The 21,986-nt window shown below is 42.1% G+C and overlaps 1 protein-coding gene across 1 annotated transcript; it reads left to right on the plus strand.

Annotated features, from left to right (window-relative positions):
* Nucleotides 1–819: 819 nt before the first annotated feature.
* Nucleotides 820–7,075, plus strand: LOC109194834 (uncharacterized). The gene is made up of 2 exons (XM_019345730.2): nucleotides 820–1,704; nucleotides 6,599–7,075. Exons 1-2 carry the CDS (start codon nucleotides 1,002–1,004, stop codon nucleotides 6,682–6,684), a joined length of 789 nt encoding a protein of 262 aa, XP_019201275.1. The 5' UTR covers nucleotides 820–1,001; the 3' UTR covers nucleotides 6,685–7,075.
* The last annotated feature ends 14,911 nt before the right edge of the window (nucleotides 7,076–21,986 follow it).

A 21,986-nucleotide genomic window follows, 5' to 3' on the forward strand; every position in this document is an offset into this window, starting at 1 on the left:
GGCATAACTCACACTGTCTCACTGTATGAGGATGATCTGTTGTTATATGTAACAAATCCAATCGCATCTACCCCTGAAATCCTCAGAGTCTTACAGGAATTTGGAAGCATATCTGGATACAAACTAAACTTAGCTAAAAGTGAATACTTCCCCATTAGTAATAATGCAGGAGAATACCCCAATCTGCCATTTAAGTTGTCTACCGAGTCCTTTACGTATCTGGGTGTAGAAGTCACCAAATCCTATTACAGTCTGTTTAAAAGTAACCTCACTCCTCTATTGGAACAGTGCAAACAAGATGTTAAAAGATGGTCTATTTTACCATTATCTCTCATTGGGAGAGCCAATTCTGTAAAGATGAATATTGTGCCAAAATTTCTATATTTCTTTCAGGCGTTACCTGTTTACATACCACAGTCCTTTTTCATGTCATTTAACCGAATGGTTTCTTCATTTATATGGAATAATAAAACGCCTCGTATAAGAAAAGAATTTATGGAAAGACCTAAAAATATTGGTGGGCTCTCACTGCCAAACCTGCGCACGTATTATTGGGCGGCGAATCTCAATACCATCTCTCTATGGCTAAAGGATTGGAATGATCAGATCCCTGCATGGCTACAGATTGAAAGGGTCACAAGCAGGCCGCATTCACTCCCAGCTTTACTCTGCGCACCTCTACCACCTTTAGTTAATAATGTTAAAGATAGGAGAGTAGGGGGGAGGAGACGGAAGCAGAGCAGAGGACGGAAGGTAAGTGACGGACAAGGTAAGCGACACATGCTGTAACTGACGTCAGACGCCGGAGATTTTGGCGGAAAATTTAAGCGGTAGTTTAGAACTGAACAAAGTTTCTTTAAGCTTTAGCATTACCAAATATAATAATCAATTGTCACATAACTAACAACATCTGTCCTATCATCCCTAACACCCTGGAGGACAACGGGGAGAGTTTAGACGCTCTCCAAGATTACATCGACCGCTGTTTCCAAGATTTAGTCATGAAGAAGGCCCAGAGTGCATCTTCCCCGGCCAAAATTGAGACACCGTCATCGAAGAGATGTCGCCCGGCAGACTCCCCCGGCACAACATCACCTGCCGGCAAAGACATTGCAGACATCCTGGAGTCAATCGACCAACGATTGTCCAGTTTCGATGCGAGGCTGTCCCTGGTGGAGATTTTACACCGGGAATTTAAATCTGTGCGAGAATCCCTGGAGTTCAGCCAGCAGCAAGTGGAAACGCTTGCCGCTGAAAATGCCACGCTACGGGAGTCGGTCAAATCTCTCACCGATAATGTGACCCAGCTAAACACTGAAAATAAAAAAATAAAAGAGTCAGTTATCGATCTACAAGCCCGTAGCATGCGTGACAACCTTGTATTTTCCGGTATTCCAGAATCTGCCGGAGAGGATGCAGAGGCAACGGTGAAAAGCTTCATTAAAATCCACCTGAAGCTGCCGGAGGACACCGTAAAGAACATTGCCTTCGATAGAGTGCATCGCTTGGGGGCCGTGAGGACGCCGGCCGGGAGACCACGTCCTATTGTGGCCAAATTTGGCCACTTCAAACAAAAGGAACAGGTGAAAAGCCGCGGGAGGGAATTAAAAGGAACGGACTTCAGCGTGAACGACCAGTTCCCCAAAGAGATCCTGGAACGACGCAGGGTCCTGTTCCCAATCCGACGCAGCTTCATCCAGAAGGGCTCTGTTGAGTATTGCAGCATCGACAGCGATCAACTCGAAGGAAAAATGATGACGGAGGCAAAAATGTCCTTAACATTTAGGGAACTTTATTCCTCACGAACACGCGGCAAAACTTTCCTCTTGGATGCCATTTTGTCGGAGGTACACTTCTCCTTCTTAGGGACGTGATGGCGCAGCATACGTGCCCTTACCATGAAACATTGCCTCCTTGTGGTGACAACTAAAATACTGTCTCTCTGTTAAACCACAGTAACCATAATACTGTTAAACACACTGTACAACATGAGTACACACAATGAATATCTTAACACCCCCTCTTGTACTCAGGTTGCTGGAATCTAAGAAAAGTTGTACAATAAACAATAAACAGTTGTACACTTTACCACACTTCCTTTTTCTCCCCTCTTTTTTTTCTCTCTTTTTTTTTCTCTTTTAAGCACCAAACATAACCTCAGCAAACTTAGCAAGTTTTAGCTTAGAAACAGGTTTGGTCATGACATCTGCAACCATTTCTTCAGTAGTGCAATATAACAGACACATTTTCTCTTCATTTACAATGGATCTTACAAAATGATATTTAATGTCCACATGTTTGCACCTCTGTCGGCTCACAGGGTTTTTAGCCAGGGCAATTGTTCCCTGGTTGTCCTCGTACACTATTGTTTGAGTGTATTTGTAGTCATCTATACCTTTCAAAAGCTGTTCTAAATATATACACTCTTGCATTGTGGAAGCCAGAGCCATATACTCTGCTTCACAGGTAGAGAGCGCCACAGTGGGCTGTTTCTTGGTCTTCCATGAAACTAAAGAACTGTTCTTACATAGATGTATACAGTAACCAGTAGTGCTGCGTCTGTCGGCAGTGTCACCTGCCCAGTCGGCATCACTGTAGACCACTAGACCCAAATTCTCATCTGTGTTTTTCCTAAAACACAACTTCTTGTCTTTGGACCCTTTGAGATATCTCAACACATGTTTCACAGTTCCCCACTGTTCTTCTGTAGGCTCATGGAAATGTTGTGATAGCTTGCTTACCACAAAACTCAGGTCAGGACGGGTACCTGATGCGAGGTATATAAGACTGGCCACAGCCTCTCTATACATCCTCACATCTCTCATCAAAGTAGCACCTTCTGTGTAACACAACTTTTGATCACAGGGAGTTTCTCTGGGTTTACAGTTCTGCATGTTAAACCTCATCAGTATCTTGTTGACATATGTTTCTTGTGACATTGTTACACATCCATCAGACTGAGTGAAATCAATACCCAGAAAATGCTTAAGTCTGCCCAAGTCTTTCATCTTAAATCTGACTGAAAGCATTTCTTTCACATCCTTCATTACCTTTTCATTGGCAGCAGCAATTATCAGGTCGTCCACCCAGATGATCATAATCACCTTGCCATGTTTTGTCTCTTTGGTATAAACACAGTGGTCTGCTGGGTTTTGCCTGAAACTGTTCGCTGTTAGGTATTCATGCAAGATTTTATTCCAGTTACGACCAGATTGTTTTAACCCATACAAGGATTTTTGTAATCTACAGACTAGCCCTTCTCCCTCTTCATAACCTTCTGGCTGATCAATGTAGATTTCATAATCAATGGGAGCGTGTAAATACGCTGTCTTCACATCCATTTGATGGAGTAACAGGTTCTCCTGTGCTGCTTTCTGTAATAAAACTCTTATGCTGGTTAAGGTGGCTGTTGGTGAGAATGTCTCTTCATAATCTATCCCCAACTGTTGGCTGTAACCCTTGGCTACAAACCTTGCCTTGTATTTGTCGTTTCCCTCATTGTCACTCTTAACGGAATAAACCCACTTCCCCCCCACAGTTTTCTTTCCTTTTGGCAAAGTGGTTAGGGTGAAAGTATCATTTTCCCGTAACGAGTGAATTTCTTCATCCATGGCTTTGATCCAGTTCTTTGAGTTAGTTGATTCTATGGCTTCCTTAAATGTGTTTGGGACACCACACACTGCCCTGTAGCAGTAGTCTATGGTAGTGTGGATCTCATCGCTGCCACTGTTGGCAGCTACAAAGTCGTTTAAATGTCCCGGTTTTCTTCTCTCCCTAATAGGATACCTTTTGTTGACAGATCCGTCACTTGTCACACTTGACCCTTTTTGTTCACGCTCATCAGATATACCACTTTGTGGACTTTTGTCCGTCACAATAGGTTCTGGATCCTCCTCACTGTCCTTGTCACCTTTCTCTGAAGGTCTGTTAGCCATAGGCTGTCCTACTCTGCTACAGTCATCATTTAGTTCTCCCTCATCTGTCTGTGTTTGTCTTTCTATATTTACTTTGCTCACAAACTTAACAAGTCTATGTTTCTGAACTTTCTCAGTTTCGGGGTGGTAAACTAAGTAGGCGGGACTGTTCTTATCATAACCTACAAAGAAACCTTGGTCACATTTTGAATCAAGTTTTCCCTTATCCTGTTTGTATGCATAGCACACAGACCCAAATTTCTGCATCTTTGACAAGTCTGGCTTTTTACCTGTCAGCATTTGGTAGGGTGTTTTCCCTGTTCGCTTATTAAAGCACCTGTTCCGTGTTACAGCAGCAGTTTGAATGGCATAGTTCCATAGGCATTTCGGTAGCTGACTCTCAATTAGCATGCACTTGCCCATCTCGAAAAGAGTACGCCACCCCCTCTCGGCTGTACTGTTCTGATGGGGTGAGTACGGGGCTGATGTCTCATGCTTAATGCCATTTTTTCTTAACAGGGTTTGAAAATCTCTGCATGTGAACTCTGTCCCATTGTCTGATCTAATGCATTTTACATTGCCATATGGTGCAACATCCGCTAGGAATTTCTCTGTTGCCTGCACTGTATCAGTTTTCGTCTTCAGCAAATATACAAATACTGAGTTTGAATAATCATCAGTGAATGACTGTACGTATTTGTACCCATCAATAGATTCAGTGGCTATCGGACCTGCTAAATCTGTGTGTACCATTTGTAAAGGAGCCTTTGCTCTTGTATCAGGGACTCTGTTTCGGGTTTGTGCAAACTTTCCCTGGATACACACTTCACATTCCTGGTCAGGTCTATCAGTTCTCCCCTTAATCTGCATACCGTTAACCACACTTTGCAATCTTACTACATCTTCATAGTTGCAATGACCTAATATCTCATGCCATGCCTGTATGTCATGACAGGTGTTACACTTATCATTACCCTCAACTTCAGTCTGCAAATAGTACAACTTGCCATACACATGAATGTTAAAGTTAGTACCGTCTTTGTGGGTCAACATGTCCTGCCCTTGTTTAAAGGTGACTGTTGCTCCTAATGAAGTGGCTGACTTTACGGAGAATATGTTCTGGGGATATGTTGGAATAAACAGCGCATCTTTCAGCGTTGCTTTCCGTCGCTGGCCTGTATTGTCAATCAGGAACACCTCTGCGTCCCTCCTCTGTTGGGCGATGCCTCTGCACTGGGTACCGTCTGCCAGTTCCACGCTGTGTGACTCCGGTCTGAACGCGTCGTCGAAGCTCTTGAACTTGGCGATGTTGTTAATGATGTGTGAGGTAGCCCCAGTGTCGACCAGCAGGCCTTTCTCCTCAATGTTGTATGCTGACTGCTGGACTTTGATGTCTGCGCCCTTAATCCTGAAGGCATAATCCGGCGTTTCTGCTTTGGATCCGTTGCCGCTCTCATCTGCGACCTTCCGCGCGCCATCTTGTTTGTCTTTATGTCTGCATGTGGTATCACTGTGTGTGTTGCTTTTGCAATGACTGCACCACGTCTTCCGTCTGCACACTTTTGCTCGGTGGCCTTTTAGTCCACACTTGAAACACACAATGTCCACATCGCTCTTGTATCTACATTGTGCGCTGGATCTCGTGTGCTCACGCCCGGTTCTTACTCCTGTTTTCATTATGTTGTCGCTACACTCCGATGCGCTTGACTTTTCAGTGTCTTCGAAACTCCGTAGCTTTGTTTTGAACTCAGCAAATGTCATATCGTCTTTAGCGTGGGTAACGTGTATTGCAAATGGTTTAAAACTTTCAGGTAGTCCCTTTAAAACCATAGCAATCAGTAATCCATCACCTAAAGTCTCACCCGCATTGCGCAGTGCTGTAATGGTGGCCTCTGCTCTGATGACATAGTCTGTGACAGTCTCTTCCCTCTTTTTCTGAAGCGATGTCAGCGTGGTGTACAGGTTGATGATTCGGGGCTTTCCCTTTCCAGCGTAGTAGTCCCTCAATATTTCTAATGCTCTTCTCCCATTATCAGGGGCATCTCTCATAATCAGCGAGAGGCTTTTATCGTCCAAAAATTGGATTAACTCGGCGTAAGCGTCAGCGTTCTTCTTACCGTCTGCCGCTACTTCAGCCTCACTGTTCGGTTCCTTCAGAACAGTGTCTTTTAATCCCAACAAGTGCAAATATCCTAGCACCTTAGTTTCCCAAAGTTCATATTTGGTCTCATCTCCGTCAAACATGAGTCGAGGCAGCCTGCTTGCTCCTCGTTGATCCATGTTGCTATTTAGCCGTTAGCCCGCTATCCGTTGCGGCTCCAGATCTTCATAAGAAAAGAAAAACTCCTCTTCGAGTCGGCCCTGGGCCCATAACCTGTTGAGTATTGCAGCATCGACAGCGATCAACTCGAAGGAAAAATGATGACGGAGGCAAAAATGTCCTTAACATTTAGGGAACTTTATTCCTCACGAACACGCGGCAAAACTTTCCTCTTGGATGCCATTTTGTCGGAGGTACACTTCTCCTTCTTAGGGACGTGATGGCGCAGCATACGTGCCCTTACCATGAAACATTGCCTCCTTGTGGCGACAACTAAAATACTGTCTCTCTGTTAAACCACAGTAACCATAATACTGTTAAACACACTGTACAACATGAGTACACACAATGAATATCTTAACAGGCTCCCGCGCTGTCATCGCTGTGGACCGGCTGTACGTGGACGGACAGCTCCACCGCGACCCCGACATCACTCCGTGGCTGTATTAACTTCACACCAGATAAGAATCCGCTACACCCTTTCCCTATCCACTCACACTAACTTGCATTAACTTAACATTAACATCTGTTTAACTTACCAGTATCAAATCGGCTCATCTTAATTTCATAGCAGAATTAACACCGTCACTCTCCGTCAACGGTATGATTGGAATGTTTCCGGGTTTGTTTGGTTTTTTTTGTTTTTGTTTTTTTTGCTATTGTTTTTCTCTCCTTCTCGTTTTTTTTTCTCTTTTTCCCCCTCCTGTTTTTATGCTGCTCACCCTTGTACTTGGTTTCTTTCTTTATTTCTTTCACTGCTTCGATCACCTGCTTCCAGACTCATCCACAAACTTTATTTCGACACATACGCACAGCATGATCACGCACAATCATGCGCTCAACGGCAGCACATTTACATCAGACAGACAGCGCACACAGTATAGGATACACACACTTAAGTCAAGCGTACTACTCATATTAGTAAATATGCACACAGATAATCAGACTCAGGGAGCATCTCGCCACGCATTTTTTCTCTCTCTCCTTCTCTTTATTTATGAACTGGTGATGTATTCTCTCCACCTGTCTAAGCCACACACACAGCATACACCCTTAGTTATACAAACATATCTATGGGTGAACTAAGATTCGTTACATGGAATGTAAATGGAGCTGGCTCCAGAGAAAAGAGGTTAAAAATATTTAACCAACTCAAAAAACTACAGGCAGATGTTGTCCTTTTACAAGAGACCCACAGACCTCTTAAAGGTTCGAATGAACTTAAAACACCTGAGTTTCCTAATGTGTTCTCAGCTTGTTATAATTCTAGACAAAGGGGAGTAGCAATTTTAATACATAAAAATATTAATTTCACAGTACTCGATACAGTTATAGATCCAGAGGGCAGATTCTTAATCATTAAACTATCTATATGTGATAAAAAGCTATGTATTGTAAGTGTATATGGTCCAAATGTTGATGATCCCTCATTTTTTCACAGTTTTTTCAGTGCACTCTCTGAACACTTAGATGGCACACTTGTTCTTGGGGGAGACCTCAACCTTGGACTAAATGAAGAAATGGATAGGCTCAATACAGCAGGAACTCAGCGTAATTGGCAGTCCACAAATATAATCAAACAGTATATGAGCGACTTTGGTCTTTGCGATGCATGGCGCTCCCTTTCACCCCAACAGTAAGGAATATTCTTTCTTCTCACATGTTCATCACTCCTACTCTCGTCTGGATTATTTTTTGGTCAGCAGCTCACTGCTGAGTGACATTTCAGACACTGAGATTCATCCTATAGCTGTCAGCGATCATGCTCCTGTATCTTTAACACTAATGCACAAGAATAATACTACGCCAAGTAAAAACTGGAGATTTAATACATCACTGCTTAAAGATGAAGACTTTATTAAATATTTTAAAAAAGAGTGGACTTCATATTTAGACTTTAATGACACTCCCGGAACATCAGCTTCTGTTCTATGGGAAGCAGGGAAAGCTGTGATGAGAGGTAAAATAATTTCTTTCTCATCACATAAAAAGAAAGAAGAAAACAAAAATATTCAGGAATTAGAAAAAACCATCAAATCCCTAGAAGAAGCCTACGCGTCCCACCAAGATCAGGAGACATTGAACAAAATACGCAAAACAAAACTAGAATTAAATGAGATAATTGATAAAAAAACAAAATTCTTAGTACAAAGACTACGCTTACAAAATTATGAACATAGTAATAAATCCGGTCAATTTCTAGCAAACCAGCTAAAAATAAATAAAGAAAAAACAACTATATGTGCTGTTCAAGATTCATCTGGGAACACAGTATATGACCCGAAACAAATAAACAACATTTTCAGGGATTTCTATAAAACGTTGTATTCACCACAAATAAACCCATCTAAAAAGGAAATTGATCAGTTTTTAGACAACATAACTCTCCCAAAATTATTAGACACTCAAGCAATGGCACTAGATTCGCCACTGACACCAGGTGAACTCCAGGAAGCCCTGATAAGTATGCCCAATAATAAGGCTCCAGGTCCAGACGGCTTTCCTGCAGAATTCTACAAAGAATTCTGGATGGTTCTAGCACCAGTTTTTTACAGAACGTTGTTGGAAATCAAAGAAAATGGCAGACTTCCATCAAATATGAATTCTGCAAACATTAATCTCCTGCTAAAACCAGGCAAAGACCCTGTATATCCCTCAAGCTATCGTCCAATATCCCTTATAAATGTAGACCTCAAAATAATCTGCAAAGCTCTCTCGAAGAGACTAGAGAAAATAACCCCCCTCTTAATTCATCCTGAACAAACTGGTTTCATAAAAGGTAGGCACTCATCAACAAATACACGTAGATTACTTAATTTGATAGACTACTCATACAGTAAAAACCTTGAAACTACAATATTTTCTTCAGATGCAGAAAAAGCGTTTGACAGAGTTAACTGGAAATTTCTATTTGCAACTTTACACAAATTTGGTTTTGGATCTTCTTTCATCAACTGGTTAAAAATATTATATAATTCCCCAACAGCTTGTGTCAGAACAAATGACCAGACATCCTCCAGCTTCTGTCTCCTGAGGGGCACCAGGCAGGGATGCCCACTCTCCCCTTCACTGTTTGCAATTTTTATCAAACCACTAGCAGCAGCAATTAGACAGAATTCAGTAATTAAGGGCATAAAATGCAAGAACGTGGAACATAAAATCAGCCTTTATGCGGATGATGTGTTACTCTTTCTCCAAAATTCACAAACCAATATCTCTGGGGTGATTGAACTGATAAACTCTTTTGCAAGAATATCAGATTACTCAATTAACTGGTCAAAATCTACAGTCCTTCCGATTAATTGCTCCTTCCATAATTCCTCTTCTACTCCACTGCAATCGGGAAATATAAAATATTTAGGTATTAATGTATCTCCCAAGCTTGCAGATCTAACTAAATTAAACCATATCCCACTTTTAAAGAAGGTAGAAGGTGATCTGGCTAGGTGGAAATATCTACCCATATCACTCATGGGAAGGGTTGCCGCTATAAAAATGATGGTATTACCAAAAATAAATTATTTATTCTCAATGATCCCAACTAAACCGCCGCAAGATTGGTTCAGATCTCTAGATTCATATATGTCCAAATTCCTTTGGAAAAATAAGCCCCCACGTATAAGCTTAAAAACACTACAAAAGACCAAGGATAAAGGAGGATTAGAACTACCTAACTTTCAGCACTACTTCTTAGCCAACAGGCTTCAGTTTATCTCAGGATGGCAAAAACATACCCTCTTAGATGAACCTTGGCTAGATGTAGAACAAGCACTTTGCAATAATCTAGAGATTTCAGATCTACCATTTATCAGCTCAAACATCCAACGACATGAATGCTTCAAAAGCATCAACATCAGCTCTTCTCTGACAGCGTGGTGGGAGTTTCTGAAGTTGACAGAGTCTTCATTAATCCCATGCAAACGTACACCTATCTGGAACAACCCTGACATATTACAAAACAATAATATGATAAACTTTTCAGATTGGAGTAGTAAAGGAATCAAATATTTAGAACATATACTAGAAGGAACAGAATTTATTTCATTTGACAGACTAGTTACACAATATGGGATCAACAAGAAAAGATTTTTAGAATATCAACAAATTAAATCCATAATAAAAAAGAGATTTAAACCGGGTCAAGTTGAACTACAAACGCCACCAAGTGTGGTTCAATTTCTTACTCTTAAAACCCCCAAATTACTATCCAAAATATACAGAATGCTTTCTAAAACAGATGAATCAATATCACTTCCTATTGCAAAATGGGAAGCGGATTTATCAGTTAACTTTGACCAAAACTTCTGGTCTCAGATTTGCTTAAAAACCTTTCATCTAATTAGAAATCCCAGTCTTCAATTAATTCAATACAAAATGCTACATAGAGTGCACTATACAGGCCATCGGATGTTCAAGATGGGCTTTACGTCTACCAACAACTGCTCACACTGCCAAACCAATTCACCGGACAATTATATCCACGCTCTTTGGTTCTGTCCACCAGTTCAGAAGTTTTGGCGCGAGATATGTGAAGACTTATCAAAGTGTCTGAAATGTAACATTCCAACTTCCCTTTAGTATGTTTGTTGGGCAGCTTAGATAATGTCACTCCGGAAAAGAATATAGCCCATATGGTTTTCACTGCCCTATGCATAGCCAAGAAAACAGTCCTCATGAACTGGAAAAATAAAAATAATCTTAATTCTAACCAATATAGAAATTATCTATTAGATTACATTAGTCTTGATACAGCCTCTGCCACCACATCAGATCAATTGCTCTGGGCTCCTTTGATCAGCTCCATCACCTAGTGGGGGTTGGGGGTCTTAGTTTGGTCCCACCTTCACTGTTGTGATAGGTGTGGGGGTAGGGACAGGCTTAGGGCATCAGGGGGTTCCCCGGGAGCATCTTCCTTGGGGGGCTCAACCGGGGTAGCGGTCATGGCCAATTAGGGGCTCTGTTGGCTCTTAGGTGACGGTTTCCTCATGGCTGCGTGCAGCAGGGCTAGGGGAGGGTCTGTGCTGACGGACGTGGGTTACTGACCTGGTAGCCTGGCTGCCCCTGGGTGGGTCCGGGATGGGCGTGAGGTTCTGGGGGCACTCCGTCTCTGGGCTGGGGCCCTGGCCAAGCCTCAGGGGCTTGGGTCCTGGTTGGTGTGTTGCCGGGGTTGTGGGCGGGTGGGTGTATGGGGGCCCAGTCCTGGCGCAGGGTGCCGCCTGTGCATCGAACCACCTGGGGGGCTCTTCAACTGGTGGGGGAGGTTGTCAAATCCTGCAGGAGATTTCCTCTCTTCAGGAACTCTCTCTGCAGGAGGGGGAGATACAGGAGAGGTGGAGGAAGATCTCAGCCTGGGCGTCTATTGTCTTATGTAGTCTGGAAGATGAGTGGATGATGGGGTGGGTGCAGTTTTCTCTGTGGTGGGGTCAGGTGGACTGTCCCGGGCTCTGTGGGGCCGGGCGGCGTTGCTGCACTGGGCCCCGGTCCGGATGGGCCTGGGCCCCCCTTTCCCTGGCGGGTTGCAGAGTATGGGGGTGCCTACTGGGGTCAGCGGGGGAGCTGGCCCCAGGGAGGGGTCACTTGCCCCTCCCTTCCTTCCCTCCCCATCTCCAGCTGCCTCCCTCTTCCCGCTCCACCACAATCACCCACACATGCAGGGCCTTGGGGTAGGGGTGTGTCACCAGGGTGCAGAGGAGACATCCCCCCCCTCTGTCCCTTCTGGCTGCCTCTGCCTCAATTTTATCCCACAACTTAGACATTCACATTACTCACACTGTCATTACACATACATATAGGATCTTGGGGGTGGGCACGCTACACGGATTCCAAATTACCATCAGGGTGTACACTTCACCCCTGGCGTCGTTGCCCACCTCTAAATTTTAAATACACGTAGACATTGAGGGCTAGCAGGAGGGGCTATACGCTTACCTGCTGCTCTGGCAGGTAGCTCCATGCCCTCCTGGGTTTTAAATGCACCTTAGAACACACATAGATCAACACTACATATGAGCGGGTGGAGGGAGGTTTGGAGTCTTCCTACACCCCCGTTCTCTGCGGTCTGCTGGAGCGGGGGGGCTAGGAGGAGGAGTTGGCCGTCCGACTGGGGTCTGGAATGTGGGGCCTCCCTGCTGCTGCGGAGTCGGGGCAGTCTGCTTCTCCCCACCGCAGGGAAAAGGGTAACACCACCTGGGTCTGGGCGCAGTTTCCCCCTCCAGGGGCAAGGGTACCTAGACCCGGGGCTTAGAGTACGCTTGGGGAGTGTGATTGTGTGTACAGTGTCTCTCTATGTCTGTCTCCACGTTGGGTGAGTGTTGAGTAATTGTATATGAGAGCATGAGGGTGGGAATAGATGTTTGTATCTGTGTGTGCCTGTTTGTGTGTGTCTATATGTCAGGTTGGGTATCAGACGCCACCTCTCTGGGGACATCTCAGGCCCTCCAAGGTTTGGAGGCCCATCTCCCCCCACCACTTCCCCTGCCGGTGGCAGACGCCCTCAGACATCGGTGCGTTGGTGGTTCTTTGTGTCCGGGGGTGGGCGCCCAGGTACCCACCGGCTCACTCCTTGGCGGCTGCTTATCGGGGCATGGAGCCTGGGGCTCGCTCGGGCCACTTCGGGGATGGGTGCCCTTGGCCTCTCGGCCCGGGGCTCAGTCACTCAGGCACAGCTGGCTGCCGGCGGAGCTCACGGGCACGTCACTGCAGCCCCCCCGGCTTCTGCTCCGCGGCTGCTGAGTGACCCCTCATCTGGGACTCTCCTCAGCTCTTTCTGGGATAGTGGCGCGGCTGCCCCTCTGTTGGTCTTCCTTGGTCTCTTGTGTTCTGGGGGCCTCTGGATGTCTGGAGTTTTGATCTCCTCCATACCTGCTTCATGCCCTGGAGGACGGGGCAGTGGCCCCCCACACCCTCTAGCAGATCATTACATGAAGGAACCTTTTAAAAACAAGCGCGTTCATGCTCACAGGTGCACACACGGATGATCACACACACAAACTACACCCTTTTTGGCTCCTACCTCAAAGCACACTGTGCGCTGTCGATCTCACGTGCTGCACAATAATGTTTAATATTTAGTATTTACTGTCATATTCCCATATATCATTGTGATCTTGTTTATTACTCTCGTTTTCTTCTGCTTGCTTTCTTTTTTCTTTCTCAACAGGTGATCCAGGTGATCGATATATGTATTTTTTGTCTGCTTATTCTGTTGGTTTTTGTTTTTTGCCCTTTTTCCCCGTCCCTCTTCTCAGGTTTTTTTTTTTTTTTTTTTTCCCTCTTTCTTTCTCCCCCTTCTGTCCACCAGTCAAGTCTGTCCCGTATTCAGCAAGTGAAAATAAAATAAACAATAAAAGGTGAATCAAATGGACCATTACAGCAAGGCTGGGATGGTCCATTTGGTAAAGTAAATCCGTTGGGCATCTTTCTTCGCCTTTAGACAATAATTCTGATGGCAAAAGAACCAAACGGGACAGGTTAAAAAAAAGAAAAGAAAATAAAAAATAAAAAAATAAAAATAATGTTAAAGATAACATAATTGTTGCTCAATCGCTACGCATTGTAAATCAGTTTAAAAAACATTGGTAAAAATATGGGTATTCAGAGTATTTCTATTCACTCTCCAATAATACGTAACCATCTTTTTTAACCATCTTTAATGGACAATGGCTTCAAAATTTGGCACGATAGGGGCATTCACAGTATTGAAGATTTATATATTAATGATACGTATACTAGCTTTGAACAACTATCTAGAAAATTTGGTCTGACTAATAACCATTTCTTGCGATACCTGCAAATCAGAGATTTTATACGTAAAAAGGTTGCTAATTTTCCTACTCTCCCCCCTCCTTCCTGTTTGGATTCTATACTAAGGGTCAATGAGATGAAAAAAGGCAGAGTATCGTTTATTTACTCACATATCATGGACAGTTGTAAACTATTTCATACATTCGAGAACAGTGGGAGAATGATTTGGGTGCCCAGCTGTCTGACGAAGAGTGGGATATGGCTCTCACCAGGGTCCATTCCTCTTCTATATGTTCAAGACACTCCCTAATACAATTCAAAGTGTTACACAGGTTACATTTTTCAAAAGCTAAACTAGCAAAAATATCTCCGAACCTAGACCCATCGTGTGATAGATGCAAACAGACTCCAGCTACTTCCCTTCATATGTTTTGGTCCTGTCCGAAAATTGCTCCTTTCTGGTTATCATTTTTTGAAGTCATCTCTAAAGCCTATGCCTATAACATCTCGCCTTCCCCCTTGGTGGCAATTTTTGGTTGTTTTTCTGGTATCACGACTTCTGTTCCCCTGCCCATTTACAGAGGGTCATTGCCTTTTTGTCATTATTAGCGAGACGCCTGATTTTATTTAAATGGAAGTCTACTACTGCTCCATCATACCACCACTGGATAAGGGATGTTATGCAAAATATCAAATTGGAAAAAATCAGATGTACTCTCAACGGATCCATCGGCAAATTCCACACAACATGGGACCCTCTGTTAACATACGTCAACAATCTACCTGGTCTGGAACTGGAATTTTGAATGTTTTTGTTTGCCCTAGAACAGTCCTGTAAAAACGATTGGGAGGTGCACCGCTCCCCCCCCCCCCCCCCCCCTTTTTTTCTTTCTTTTTCTTCCCTGTTGTTGTTGCTGTTGTTGCTGTTTTTTGTTGGTTTGTTTGTTTTCCTTTTCCTGTCTTGGTATTATCTGTCTTTGTGATCTGTGGGGATTGTTGTTTTGTGGTTATCTGTAGAATAATAAGACTGTTATGTATGATAATTGGAAAATTACAAATAAAGTGTTAAAAAAAAAAAAAAAAACATCCATCAGCTACATCTCCACTGAACCAGTAGGCAGGGTCAGAGTTTTTAGGAACTTGCTAATTAAGCACAGATTCAGAACATAAAAAAATATTACTTTTTAAATCCTTTTAAAGTATATCAATTTTACCTGTTAGAAAATTTCCACTTTATAACATAAAATGGGAATTAGACATATAGATGAAAATTCCATATATTATCTACTACTACTACTATTAATAAGCTGGTGAACCTAACCCAAACCCTAACTCTTCACAGATATGCTGGTGACCTGATGGATATCAGGGAGTTAGGTGAAAATAGCTATGTTTGTAACTATGTTGTAACTGTTTTTAGTTACAGGTCAGATGAAGAATTTCCTCTAATGCTGAACAAACTCTACATTTCATGGTCTTTGTAAGTGACATGAAGTTTTTGCTTATCCTCCTTTCCTTTTAACTTTTTCCTCCATCTATGTCTTTTTATGTCCTTGGTGGGGTTCTTTTTTTTGCGTGTGTGATGAAGTAGATATAGTAAGTCTCTTATGTGATTTACATGTTGATGAAATGCTAATAAATGTTTATAATGTGTGAAAAAAAAACTCTCCTAGCTATTGTCAGCCTTTTCAATAGTGACAATGCCAGAATATACAAATCAGTGCTAATGGAACACTGATAGCCTGTGGTGCTTGTACTTTAGCTTTGCTCATGCGTCCATACAAGCTGTTTTGATTTAGATTCTTCTATATCTTCTTTGTCATTGTAAACTCTACTGTGGCTCTCTTGTGCCTGTTCAAACCATGTTTTTAACTCACCTTGAAGTAGGTGCGTCATCACTGTTGGCTTCTGCAAGTCTGCATGGAATCCTCTGCAGCCTCCTTTATGGTTGAATTCTCAGTCTCTCTGTATGCACAGCCACAGAGTTATGCAAACAGACATCAGTTCAGGATGAAAGTGCACTTACTAGGGCAGTACAGCTGCAGACTCAAGTCCGTTGGATGAATGACTGTAGAGACGGGCAAAGGAGACAGACTCACGGACATGTATAGATTCAAGATGTCTTGAGTCTTGACTGTTGGCACTGACGTTACATTAAGTATTTGTGTGGAGCTGCTTCTCCCCTGTGCAAACAATGTGTTAAGATGGTTCGTGTTTTTTGCCACACTTTAATGAGCACTCAAATAAATACAGACCTCACAATTATTGTAACACAAAGCATCAGCATGCACTTAACCATCTAAGATGGCTAAGTGCATCAACAAAAATGGCAACACTAGGTTTTGTGTTGGAGCCATCGCTGGTAATGATTCAGACCTCAGAAGGTTAAAAAGTTCATAAATATTTCTTGTGGGACAATAAAAAGAAATTTGCCAGAACCTGCAGATGTATATCGACATGTCCCCTAACGCTACAACATCCTGTTTTTGTACCGGGTAATTCCTATGGTTTTACTAGTGGCATCTCTGTAGCTCTTCTGTATCACCTGCAGCATTGCTGTGAGAGACTATAGAGAACCCGATTAGGGACCTGGCAAAGAGAAAGCAATGATCTTGTGAAGCATTGCCTGAGCGAGCAAGCAAGCCTTGCTGCAAAGTCACAGCAATGCTCTCTCCAGCAGAGAGAAATATGCAGAGACGGGCGGTGCAATTTTTTTGCACTGGACCGAATATCTGTCAGTTTGGCTTTATTTGTTCAGAGCATGTTTCTCATTGAGTGTTGACTGCAATGTTTTTGAGCCTTCGGGGTTGTAGCAGCAAAGAAAAGATGTACTAGAGTGTCTTTCTCAGTGTGGCAGTAAGCATCAGGGCGAATCTGTGCAGGGCAGAGCCTTGCTGCATCAGCATTTTGCTCTAAGAAGACACAGAGAGAAAACTCTACTGAGGTTATTTGTCTCCAGATTAGTCATTTACAGTTACAATTACTCTCTTGTCCCCTCGATATTCTGCTTTAATTGTGCCACATCAGCTTCCAAACCTTTCACATCCCCCACGCATACCTGTATTGTTCATTATCTCAGAGTTTCCTGTCATGACATCAGAAAAGAGAAGAAAGGGACTTAATGTAAGGTCCACTTAAGAGCAGCTTGTAATCTCTCAGAGAGTTCACCTTGATGTAAATATGCACCTAATCAATAAACGGCATTAAAGCAGTAACAATAGGCTTGGCATCCTGCCCCCTTAAAGGCACACTGGGGAATTTGGTTCATTTATTTAAGAGGTCTTTGCTGCCAGTCCTTTTTTTAGTGAAATATTTTAAAAAAGGAGCTTATATTATCTTTCCCTTTCCGAGTATCTTTTGCTGTTTGTCCCCCCAGCCCACCTCGCCACCCCCCACTGGTGCTATCCCACAGCACACAGCCTGTTTCTGACTAATTTGTTCAGGCCAGTATCTTTTCTGTAGGCGACGGCCGCTGGTGCATGTTTGACTTTGACTCACCTTTCTAATTCAACTCAGTTTCTTTGTGAAGTGCTGTCAGGGGTGTTTATTTTGCTTCTGAGACTGCAACACTGAGCTAAAGGGCAAAAGGACACCAGCCACTCAGGACCTATCTTGCTAATGAAGACAGATTAGTCAAGCAACAGTGTTCACACATAAAACACGAAGACACACAGGAAGATACCAACCTCCCCATTTAAGCAGCATGTTTTTTTTTTTATTAATCACCTATTACTATCTATTTTTTAATCTAATTATCTATAACATTTACTCACTGCAGTTAAGTGTGTCATCGAAAACTGAAAAATCTGACTACATTTATAATGTTATGGCTAACTAATAAAAAAAAGTATTTTTACATTATTAGCAAAACAAGTTCTCCATTTTGTATCATATGAAAAAGAAAAAACATAAAAATACTGGACTTCTCTAACAATTAATCAAGCATAAGAATAAACCACTAAAACACTAAAGTATGACATTTTTTTCTGACCTTGACTTTAAAAATAATGCAGACAACAAAAAAGACGCAGGCCACTCATAGACAAAAGCTTTTTTAATGAAAATCTTTTTTGTCAAGTAAAAAAAGTTCATCATATGCATACTATTTATAACGTCAACAGCAGGCAGTAGAAAAGGAGTTGATATTTAAAATATTCAGAGCATTCAAAAGCATATGTCTTCTAATAAATTGAAACTGAGACATTCCCGCACATTGTCTTCTTACTACGGTTGTAGTTTTGGCTGGTCTGATCAGTGTTGTTCAGCTCCTCAGCTACAAGAGACGCGTGTACAGTATGCAAGCCTGGGCTCAAAGTCTATCCAAAATCCTTCTGTTCATGTCCAGAGCATTTTAAAATCGTCTGTCAGTGCCAGAGCTGGGCTGCAATGTGGTATGTGCGCTCCATCAGTTAGTGTGAAAGCCTTTTGGAAAAGGATTCAGGATAATATTTTGGCCCAGGTAATATCATTTTGACATACCACATAAAAAGTTTAAAAAATTAAAAGTTCGTCTGTCTATTTTTAGTCACAGCTGACATGGCTAACTAGAGTTTTGTTGACAGTGGAACACCTAGATGTCTGCATTTATGGAAGACTACTTGTTATTTTTTCTGCTGCCGGGAAGGTTTGTGTTATTTCACATCTGAGAGGTAAGCTGCATTTAAGTCACACAAGTCACGGAAAATACGCAAGCTGATATAATGTACATACTTTAATGCTCACTGGGTAACATGTGTTCAAAGAACATTTACTTCTATCAGAGACTCAAAACATGGGTGCAAAGGTCACTGAGACTCCTTTCTAAATGTCCCAGGCAAAATTTTAGATTCATTTTGAAATGATGTGTGATAGTTTTGGTTCAGCTCAAAACCCTGTATATAGCAGACCTCCAAATTTACCTACCAGCCACTCCAACAACTGGTCTATCTAAACTAAGTCCGCCAGGTTTTTGAAAGCAGATATTTCCTTTGTAATTCCCTCTTTCATGCCAAAGAGTAACCCAGCAAAACAAGTTTTTAAACAGAAACACAGTTATTTTATCCAAACACCTTGCCTATAGCACCTGATTCATTATGTGTGCTGCCTTTTTAGAGTGGTCCTATTATGCTTTATCTTTATTTTTCTGTCACACGCGCATTAAAGACATGCTCGGTGTGAGAATATCAGCGTGAACCAAAAACCCAGACTTCTCTAAATACTTAGCTGTCAAACAGAGATGATTTGTTCATGTGGTCATCTGAGGCATGAGGACAGAAGCCCCAGATACATGTGTTTCAAAACTCCAATCAGATTAAGTTAAGTAATTAAGTTATCTTATACAGTGGATGAACTGAGGACAGATTATAGCATAAAATACATAATTATTTTGAACTGTGAATTGTGCAAATCTATTATAGCAGACCTCAAGAGTAAAAGCCAAGCACAAAGTTTTTCCCCCAAAACTCTTTGGGGTTGCAGTCATCATGGAGGGTTAAAACAGCTTTGACTTCCACTGTTGGTGTGTGTCAGCAGCGCCAAAGACCAGGTTCCATAGGCACTAATGCTCGGGTAACATAACAGGACGTTTCAAGGAGCATTCATTTATGTTTAAAAAAAACACAAAAAACCTCACAGTCTTTTTCTACAGGAGAAACACTTTTATCAGTCTGTCAGTTGTTAACAACTTTGCACAGTGATAGTCACAAACTGCAGACAACCCCAAACACATCAAAACACTAATTCATTTCATAGTGCAGTCACTTACTCCAGCAGACTTTCTGTCTCTGTTGTGTCAAACATATATTCATCTATAGGAGAAAGGAGAGAGTGAAGGGACACACTACACAGCAAACAGTGGTGTTAACAGCATTACTGATAATGTTTTTTTGTATATTTGGAGTGTATAGGGACAACAGCATGTATAAAACCTAATGAATGAATAAATCAAAGACGCGACTGGTCGGCAGCATGGCTGAAGATATTTTAATGATGACACAGATACATGCAGGGGAAGACTGGTGGTGGTGTTAAAAGAAGACACACGAGGAGAGGGTGAGAAAGTGCAAAAGAGAGAGGGAGAAGAGGAGGTGAGAAAGAGAAGAGGTGGGGTGAAAGTGGAAGCGGGAGAAGGTGTGGAGGGGAGAGGAAGCATGAATAATCCGTAGGAGAATCACGACAGGATTAAAACTAGGTGTGAGCCAAAAATAACCCCAGCCAAGGCAGCTTGGCGCAACAACGCTGCAATGGAGCACAACACGACAGCAGCCACTCCTGCTGCCAGCCTCTGTCAGCTCAGGAAGTAAAATGGGAGGGGATTACAAAATGCTACAGTGATGTTGCCGTATACAGTAAAAACCCCAGTATCATTTGACATAAGGCCTAGACTTTCTCTTCAGCCTGTATATAATAGACATTTAAAAAAAAAAAAAAACTCTCCCTCTAACTGAAGCCTCACATCCTAATGCAAAAGAAAAAGTAATTTAATGAGCCTTAAAAGGGCACTCCAGCAGTTTGATATGTCGAGGTCAATAAGTAGCATTCTGCTACCTTTAACAGATGTTTGCAAAGATCCAAACTATTTTTGGTAGAATTTGTGCAATAACCACCTGTGAGGTCTAAGTCATCATCAATGACAGCTCTAACTGTCTTACTTACTGTAATACTTAATGACTTAACATAAATAACTTTTGATGAACTTCAGTCATAATTATTACATTCTTTGTCTTCTGACTGCCAAGACTGGCTTAGGGTTACCACTGATGACTAACTTAGACATCACAGTGTTAACAAATTACTATTTAACCTACTGAAATATGTTAATGAACTGATGTTTCCTGGGGTCCTATACCCTCAGTGGCTCCAGTGGCGGTTAGGTTTTTAGGACCACAGAGCACAATAAACAACAAAATTCTGCTACTAGATTCATCAGACAGCAACACAATGGTGTTTTGCTAATATGAGCGTGACAGCACGTAAACAGTGATAATGGCTGATTATGTAAAGCTATCTAACCATCCAGTGTGGAGTTTGAGAGATTAGTAATACACATATGTACTGAAACATTTGTTGATCACCTAAAGTCATTAATATATTTTTACTGGAAATGAGATTACTCTTATGAGTCTTATGAGTGAAGACCTGGTGGCATGATCCTTTCATGACTGGTGCTAGAGAGCCACTCACGTCAGTAGAGTGCATCCTTTATGCAACTGGACTGCTTCAACACAACATTAATAATCTATTCAATAGCTAATGTATTTCTGTTTGGCCCAAAGTGCTGCTTCACATCGCTGAATGAAAAGATAAATCCTTGGAACTCTTTGATAGTTTAACTACCCTTAATTTTGTACCAAGGGACCGAGTACAGTCAACACAGAGAAGAACCATTCAGTTATTGAAAAGTTAATCTAAAACACAAAAATTGTGGGAAGTACAAAGGAACAGAGAGCCTGCACAAAACACGGAGAACATAAAAAAAATCCCAGGTTGGCCAATGGGTTTGAATCCTAAACCTTCTTGCTTCACCACCATGCCACTGAAGTAAAACCCCAATCTAATTCTGAGATAAAATGAATAAATTATTTAATGTCATGCCATCTGAGAGTAAACATAAAGTTTTTGGTTGCAAGTTCTGAGATTTAAGTCACTTGAGTGTTTTGTCCCAACATAACTTTTCTCCTTTCGATGAAATGGACCACTATTTATGTGACTATTCTGACGCCTTGTTGTAATACCATTTTCTTCTCAGGAAAGAGAACGTACAAAGATCTGTGTTCGCAAGATACAATCAGTTTCCTCTGAAGCAAACAAAATCTGCATTTGTCACTGCAGGCAGGAACTTTTGAAGCTCTGTGAGTAAACTAAGCCTGTAAGTCTCATTACACCAGCAAAGCACTCAAAGGGAACATTTTTCGGAGTGCTGCAATCACCCTGGATTCATACAACATTTCCCTTCACCGGAAATCTTCCCATCATTCCTGCTGCTTAAATCTTCTCAAATTCAAATAAGAGCTTACCTCCTGTTTCGCCTG

The sequence above is a fragment of the Oreochromis niloticus genome, linkage group LG15, assembly GCF_001858045.2.
Source record: "Oreochromis niloticus isolate F11D_XX linkage group LG15, O_niloticus_UMD_NMBU, whole genome shotgun sequence".
In the NCBI taxonomy this organism is placed as follows: Eukaryota; Metazoa; Chordata; class Actinopteri; order Cichliformes; family Cichlidae; genus Oreochromis; species Oreochromis niloticus.

Excerpts from the sequence above, each read along its gene's own strand:
- LOC109194834 (XM_019345730.2), top strand. The coding sequence starts at position 1,002 with ATGAAGAAGGCCCAGAGTGCATCTTCCCCGGCCAAAATTGAGACACCG. Across the intron at positions 1,705-6,598 it reads ACGCAGCTTCATCCAGAAGG|GCTCCCGCGCTGTCATCGCT; the intron begins GCTCTGTTGAGT and ends ATATCTTAACAG.